Below are 7,678 nucleotides of genomic sequence, written 5' to 3'. Positions count from 1 at the left end.
AGACTCTTCCAGAGTGCGAGGCGGGAATCGAACCCGCAAGCCGAAGGAGTGGGTCCAAAGCCTACGCTTTAGCCCCCACGACCATCGTCCCACTCTAAAATGCATCTAAGTTATTAAACTTCTAATCCAAGAAACGAATATGTTGTAAAAATGTTGAATTTTCAACTCGAAAATATGCATTTTAATAAAAAAAATAATTTTCAACTCGAAAATATGAATTTTTAACAAAAAAATCATTTTCAGTGAAAGGTTCAACTTTTACCAAGCTGTGCTTTTAATAAGAAAATATCAATTTTACCCTCGAAAATATGAATCTTTATAAAACGCTAATTTTTAACCAAGTAGTTTCATTTTTCATTCAAAAAAGAGGAAATTTTAACCAAGAAGATTAGTTTTCTGCAAAAAAAAGACGAATTTTCAAATAAAAAAGATCCACTGTAAACAAAAAATGGAAAACTTACATGTTTAATTAAAGGACATAATTTTTAACCCGCAAAATTTACGAATTTCCAAGAAAATAGTCCAATTTTTAAAGAGAGAGATAATCCTTGAACCAAAAAAAAAAAATTTTTTAACAAAGTGGTTCAAATTTGTGCTAAATTGTATTTTCAGAAAGAAAAAATTAATTTTATTCCCGAAAATATGAATTTTCAACAAAAAGTTAATTTTCAACCAAACAGTTGCACTTAACATAAAAAATTTCAACCAAGAAGGTTCATTTTCTATTCAAAAAGACGAATTTTTAACTAAAAAAGAGTTTAACTTTCTACGAAAAATGAAAAAGTTACATTTTCAGTTTAAAAATTCATGTTGAACCGAAAAAATGAGTTTTCAACAAAAGATGTAAATTTTCAAGCATAGAGATGAATTTTTAACTAAATGAATAATGAATCTACACCAAAAAAATTTCAAATATGGGGTTCAATATTGAACCAAGTAATTTGATTTCTTACAAAAAATGTAGAATCTAACCAAAAAAGGTTTCAGTGACACTTTTAACACTAATATATAAATTTTCAAAAAAAAGTGAATTTTATACTAAAAAAATTGAATTTTAAACCAAAAAGGATGACTTTTTAGTGAAGTGTTTCACTCAGAAACGAAATAATAAAATTTTTAACTAAAATTGAGCACGCGGATTGCACGATGACCTCAGCGCTCGGACTCAGGCTGCCTAGTAGGCAAGAGAGGGGATAACGCGTGGCTAAGGGCCAAGTTAATTGGACAAATAATTTTGAAACTGCCGTCATGTCCAATCAACTGGGTCCGTAGCAACGAATTATCCCCTCTCTTGCCTACTAGGCAGCCTGAGTCCGAGCGCTAAAGTCGCTGTGCAATCCGCACGCTCAATTATAATAGCCAGGAGGAAGCAACTGCAAAGAAAAGAAATAGAATTAAAAGGTGAATAAATTACTAACATAAAATATTATCAGGGTTTCTTGATTATTAATATTCAGAGACCTGGAACTAATTACTAATTGAATTAAATTAAAAATTTAATATTTTTCACAATTATTTAAAATTACTTATATAGAAATGTTCTGAATTTTGCAAAAAAATTGTCAAATTCCTTAACTTTTCCCTGAATCTCCTTGATCAATAAAATTCTCTGACCAGGTTTTCCCTGAGCTACGGCCACCCTAATGGAAGAAATACATAAGTTAATTTTTTACTTACGTTGACCCCATTTGCCAGTTTTCGGGTGAATGTAGTTAGGATAAAGACCCTTTGGTTTTTCCATGTTCTTCAACGTCCTTCGAACATTTTCGACTTTGTTTTTAAAAACCGGATTTCCAGTGATCTCGCTTAGGTACGCAAATTCGAGATGCATTGTTCCGATTTCTGATAAAATACTGCAACCGCTACTTGCCCATCCATAGTTTTTACTAGCCTGTAACAGAAAAATTTAATTTTGTTAAAGATGGTCACAATAATTTTGCAAAAATTTCCTTTTAGTTAAAAACATTCCACTTTGAAATAATTAAATAATATTAATTTTAAGAGCTTAGAAATACACTAATGATGGATAGTATTGTATGACTAACAGAGTGCCCCATTAAATATTAGCTTTGACTTTTAAAGGTGATAGCGCCACCCATAGTATAGATAAAAATATTTTCTTGAACCCGGTAAAGAGCTTATTTAATTCTTCGTTAAACGAGCCTTATTTGAAGTAATTTTACTTAATTGATTTTGAATTATCGCTCGAAAAAGACAAAAACAACATTCTGATTTTCAAGGAATTTTGTACTTCAACATCAACTCTGAGCAGAAGCTACACAAATGAATTTATAAATGTAATATTTCAGAAAAATAATCTCTAGGATTTACCTTTAAAAATTAATATTCTTTTTTTGCGACAAATTCTAATTTAAAAAAACAATAACATGTAGTATCGGAACACTAACGAGGTGACCTATTAAAAATGAGCCTAGACTTTGAAAGGTGATAGCGCCGTCAGTAATATGGATAACAATTATTTTAGAACCCCGTTGAAAGATCATTAAAATCTGCGTTAAATGAACTTTAGTTGATGTAATTTTGCTTTATGGGCTTTGAATTATCTCGTGAGAAGGACAAAAGTAAACTTCCAATTTTTAAGGAATTTTGAACTTCAACATCAACTTTTGGAAGAAGCTAGGAAAATGAATTTATAATTTTGATATTTTACCAAAGTTATCTTCAGGATTTTACCTTTTATTTGTGCTATAAAAAATTGAGGATATTTACTAACCACTAGCCGAGTGCCCTACTTAAGATTACACTTGCTTGCACAAAACAATTATTATTTCATGAGTCCATGACGCTTTTCCAGTGCGTAATGCCTCAAATCAAAGGTAAAATCCTAAAGATCACTTTAGTGAAATTCCAAAATAATAAATTGATTTTCCCAACCCCTTCCAGGACTTGAGTTTCAAATGCAAAAGTCTTAAAAAATGAAATATTATTTTTGACTTTCTCAAGGGATAATTCAAAACCTACAAAGGTCAAATTACTTCAGCTAAGGCTGATTTAATGGTGAATTTAATAAGGTTTTTAATAGTGTTTAAAAAAATATTTTTATTTACATTTTGGGCGGCGCTATCTTTCAAATGCGATCCGGTTAGTTGTTTGATACTATCCACCGGTAGTGTAGAACTTACAAAATTTCAAAAACGTCTACTTTGAAATTTGTTGTGTTTTTAATAGTTAAAGATAAAAATCTTATGCAATAATTTTTTTTTGCAATCGTCCCTTCAGTTCTATAGTCAGCGGAGTATAAAATTATAAGGCTTCAAGAGGACATGAATGAAACATCCGGCAATTTTATTGTAGAATCACTAATATATCATTTTATTTTATAGACGATTCAGTGAGTCGATATAAATATGTTTTGATATTAACGAATAAAATAAACCAAATTATTTATTTATTCATTCAATATACTGATTTCTAATTTACTGTTACATACAATATCTGTTATAACATTAAATTAAAATCATTATATAGGTCACCCAGCTTATCGACAATATTTGAGGTAAGCGACCGAGTTGACACAGGTGTAGCCTTCTAATTAAAGCACCTCTCACAGCGACCATTAATAACGCGATTATAATAAAGATTTTTAACGGGTTTAAAAGCTCATTGCTACATCAAGAGCTCGAAAGTTAGATGCACAGTTGCGAAACGTGGGATGTGTTTTAAATACTCTCTATCTACATAGTAGACCGTCAGTAACGAAAATTAATTACCATCTAGCCCAAACGTTTTGAAATTTCGAGGACTGATAAAATAGGTTTTAAAAACCAATAATTCCATTTTACTACCAATTTCGATGTCCCAAAAGTAATAAACATCATGAAATTTAGATGTTTTGTACAACTATTCCAACAAAATTTCTAAACTTTTGCAATATAACCGTTATTTTTTTAAGGCGTTTCCAACAATTTTTTTGTTTTTTAATTTTTTCTATGTATATGAATGTCATGAAAAAATTACATTGCGTATATATCTATTCAAAAAATAGCACAAATTAAAAAATTTGTCTGCAAATCTTAGAAAAAAATTCTTTGACAATTCTAGGCTTTTTCCAGACATCTAAAGATTTGTCCAGAATGTCTATAAAACCTTGCAATTTTATTATAAGTAATTAATATATTCTATTTAGAAAGCTTTGATGAATTAGATTACAAGATTTTCTTAAATATTTCATCACCGTCGAATAATCAAATAAATAATACAAAAAATATAATTAATCATTACTTGAATTTTTTTTCTTAAGTCTGTGAATGTAAATAAAATGATTATTACTAATATATTAAATTCAATTTAAAACAGTTCAAATTCTTCGAATTTCAAGTAAAAATATTAAATTTCCAAGACGATTCATGGGTTTTTAACCTAATAATTTAATTTTCAACCACAAAGATGAATATTTTACACACAAAAAAGACAATTTTCATCAAAATAAATCAATTTTCCACTAAAATATATAATTTTTTAAACAAAAATGGAGAGTTAAGTTTTCAGTTCCCAAAACTAATTTTTTTTTATCAAAAAAGACTAATTTTCCACAAAATATAAGAATTTTCAACTGAAAAAAATACATTTCCAACTAAAAATTGAGCAGTTAAATTTTCAGTTGAAACAGTCCATTTTCAACCAAAGAGATAAATTTTCAACTAAAATGATGTAATATTCCAATGGATTCATTAAATTTTCAATTAAAAATTAAGTTGTAAACAAACATAAACTTGCTACAAAATAGTTACATTTTTAATCAAAGAGATGAATTCTCATTGAAAAATGTAATAGTTGATACATCAACCAAAAAGATTAAAATTCTACCAAAAGAGATGCATTTTCAACAACAAATTTAATAATGAAATTTTCATTAAACAATATTTATTTTCATTCGAAGAGATGGATTTTAAACCAAAAAAAGATCAATTTTCGACCAGAAATAGAATTTTTTAATTTTCAGATGAAAAAATTAATTTTCAATCAGATAAATGAATTTTAAACTAATTTTCAACTAAATAAATACATATAACAATACATTTTAGTAGTTTTTTTTTCGGAAATCTTGATATTTCAATAGCATTTTCGATGGATATAAAATATATAACATACATTCATATGGGGAAAAACCAAAAAATTAAAATTTTACAAAAGAGCAAAAAACACTGTAAAATTGAAGTAACAATAAACAAATTTTTTTTGCTGAATTAAGGCCAAACTAGTTTGATTAAAAAAGTTTTCTATTTTAGAGAAAATCAAGACTCGTTAGTCAATGTTTAACAAAAACTTCTATCTAACCGACATTTTTTCATAATATCGTTCATATTTCATAAATTCAACACGATATAAGATAAAAAGATAAATATTTAATGACTCAAATAAATGGAACTGAGGGACGGTTGTGTGGTTCTTAATTTGATGCAATTTCTAAAATTTTCAATCCGAATTCTCATTTAAGTAGACGTGAAAATTTGCGAATTTTCAGCTAAGAAAGATTTTGCAGCCATCAAAGAAAAAAATGTCAACAAAACTGTGAAATTTTCAACCAAAAATAATAATTTTTTACCAAAAGGACGAATTCTCAATAAAATACATAAATTTTCAAACTAAAATAGAATATTTCAATTTTCAGTTAAATTTTTCATCCTTATAAGAACGTGTATCAGAATTTTGAACAATTCTTAATTAAATAAACCTGTTTTCGAAAAGAATCTTTATTATTTTCAGGTCTTTCAAAATATCTTAGTTTTTAACTTTTTAAGCACAATTTGATTTGAAACTATGCATTCAAAAAATCTAAATTAAAGTATAGTATTTTCTTCCTGAAGAAGAACAATAATTTTTTCTGCACCAAATTAATATTTCTGACAATTCCTATTTTAATAAAAAGTGATTTTGATCAAAATTTGACGAATAAAATAAGTGAACGGATTTGAAATGAAATATTTTGACTTCGATGATTTGCAGTGAATACATGCAGTTATCTAAAGGTTTAAAATTTTGCTACAAGGAAAAATTTTCAACTTGTTATTTTAATTTGCAACACTTTTGCAATTTTTTATGTATAAATAACGAGGCATCTCAATTATTTTTTATTTCACAAAGTTTCCTCATCCTGTGTGGGGTTGCAATTTTATAGTTACATAAGAAAAACTATTCCAAGTGGTCTGTTCAATTTGCAAAACCATCCTCAAAAATTAAAAACTTTTGGACCTAAAATGGAAAATTCTAGAAGTTTCATTTTATCAGGAGACGTTTTCCAGCAAAAGGTGAAGTATTATGAATTGAACTTAAACTAAAACTCCAGACTTAATAATATTGCTAGTTCTATTATAATTTTTCATCTTTACTAAATTTTATACATATATATATATTTTTTTTAACGAAATAATACGATGTTACACATTACATTTAAACGTAGTTAATTTTTTTAAACGCCTGCGTCAGGAATATAAAAAGTGTAGATATAATTTGATTACTTTGTTTGTTCGCAGATTTCTTATAACCTTCATAACGAAGCATATGCGAAAGTAGAAAAACGTTTTTTATCATTTCTTTCAGTGTTTACTCTCTAATTATTTATACATATTAGGGCGAGAAAAAAAACGATATTCAACTTCTTACAAGTGTTGACAAATTCTGAATTTCTAAAGAAGTATAAAATTCCACAGCTATTTTAATAACCTTCTGCCCAATTAAGCAGCGTGAAAAGTTATAAAAATTATTTTATTACTATTCCTGTATTTTACAATCTACATCGAATTTCGCGAATCAAGAAATCTCACGTCGAATTTAAAAATGAGTTGTACTTTATCTTTATCATAATTGAATGAGAAATAAAATGTTGCCGCTTTTTCCTCTTTACGAATGCAGTTTTTCAAATTCAAACTTATAAAAATCAACAATTCTTAATTTTAAGTATTCAAAACTAAACTTGATCGAATCCATTTGAAAACAGGAAATGGCAGCATCTGGGAAAAAATCTAAAAAGATCTAAATATTCTAGAAAAATAATAGATACTTACTTTGAAAAAAGCGCAAAGAACTTTAAAAAATATTATTCTTTTCCAGTTATTTTAACTTTTCAAAAACATAGAAATTTGACGATTTTTTTCAATTTCTTTTGATAAATTTACCATTTGCGGTATAACAAGAAAAAAATGTTATGATAATATTACAAAAATTAAGATAATTTAGCAAGAGCTCAAAAAACTGCCATGTAGATAATTTCCGCCGGCATCCAGAAAAGCTCTAAATAAAATTATTCTTGCTCTTTAGTGATTTCTTGCATCGCTTATCTGAAAAATTCCAGAATTTTGCTTTTAGGAAGAAATGATCTCGGCCTCAAAAATGGTTTAGCCTGTTTAAAAAAGATAAGAAAACTACTTATATTAACAGAAAAATAAACAATAAATATTTGCAAAAAGTAACAATGTATAATAGATATTCTAAAAATAAAATTCTAAATAAGAAAAAAAGTTTAATTTTGAGAAAAACTGTCTTGTTGTAAACCAAAACGAATTAAAATGGATGAAGGTTATTGGTAGAGCTGGTCCCCTTATCAGAAGTAAAAAGTTATCAAATAAAGCTAAAATGGCAATACATAATTCTATATTTGTACCGACTGTACTATATGGTAGCGAGACATGGACTTATCAAGAAAAAGATAAGAGTAAAA

At 27.4% G+C, this 7,678-nt stretch overlaps 1 protein-coding gene across 5 annotated transcripts in view; it reads right to left on the bottom strand.

Moving 5' to 3' along the window:
- Nucleotides 1-7,678, bottom strand: part of LOC117181692 (mannosyl-oligosaccharide 1,2-alpha-mannosidase IA-like) — a 242,201-nt gene that overhangs the window by 24,575 nt on the left and 209,948 nt on the right. For all 5 annotated transcript variants that reach the window (XM_033374620.1, XM_033374619.1, XM_033374622.1 and 2 more), the window contains exon 7: nucleotides 1,678-1,891. In XM_033374620.1, coding sequence (XP_033230511.1) covers nucleotides 1,678-1,891 — 214 coding nt within the window. The remainder of the gene's footprint in view (nucleotides 1-1,677; nucleotides 1,892-7,678) is intronic.

This window comes from Belonocnema kinseyi, chromosome 10 (assembly GCF_010883055.1).
Source record: "Belonocnema kinseyi isolate 2016_QV_RU_SX_M_011 chromosome 10, B_treatae_v1, whole genome shotgun sequence".
Taxonomy (NCBI): Eukaryota; Metazoa; Arthropoda; class Insecta; order Hymenoptera; family Cynipidae; genus Belonocnema; species Belonocnema kinseyi.
This window is presented reverse-complemented; position numbering and strand designations above follow the sequence as displayed.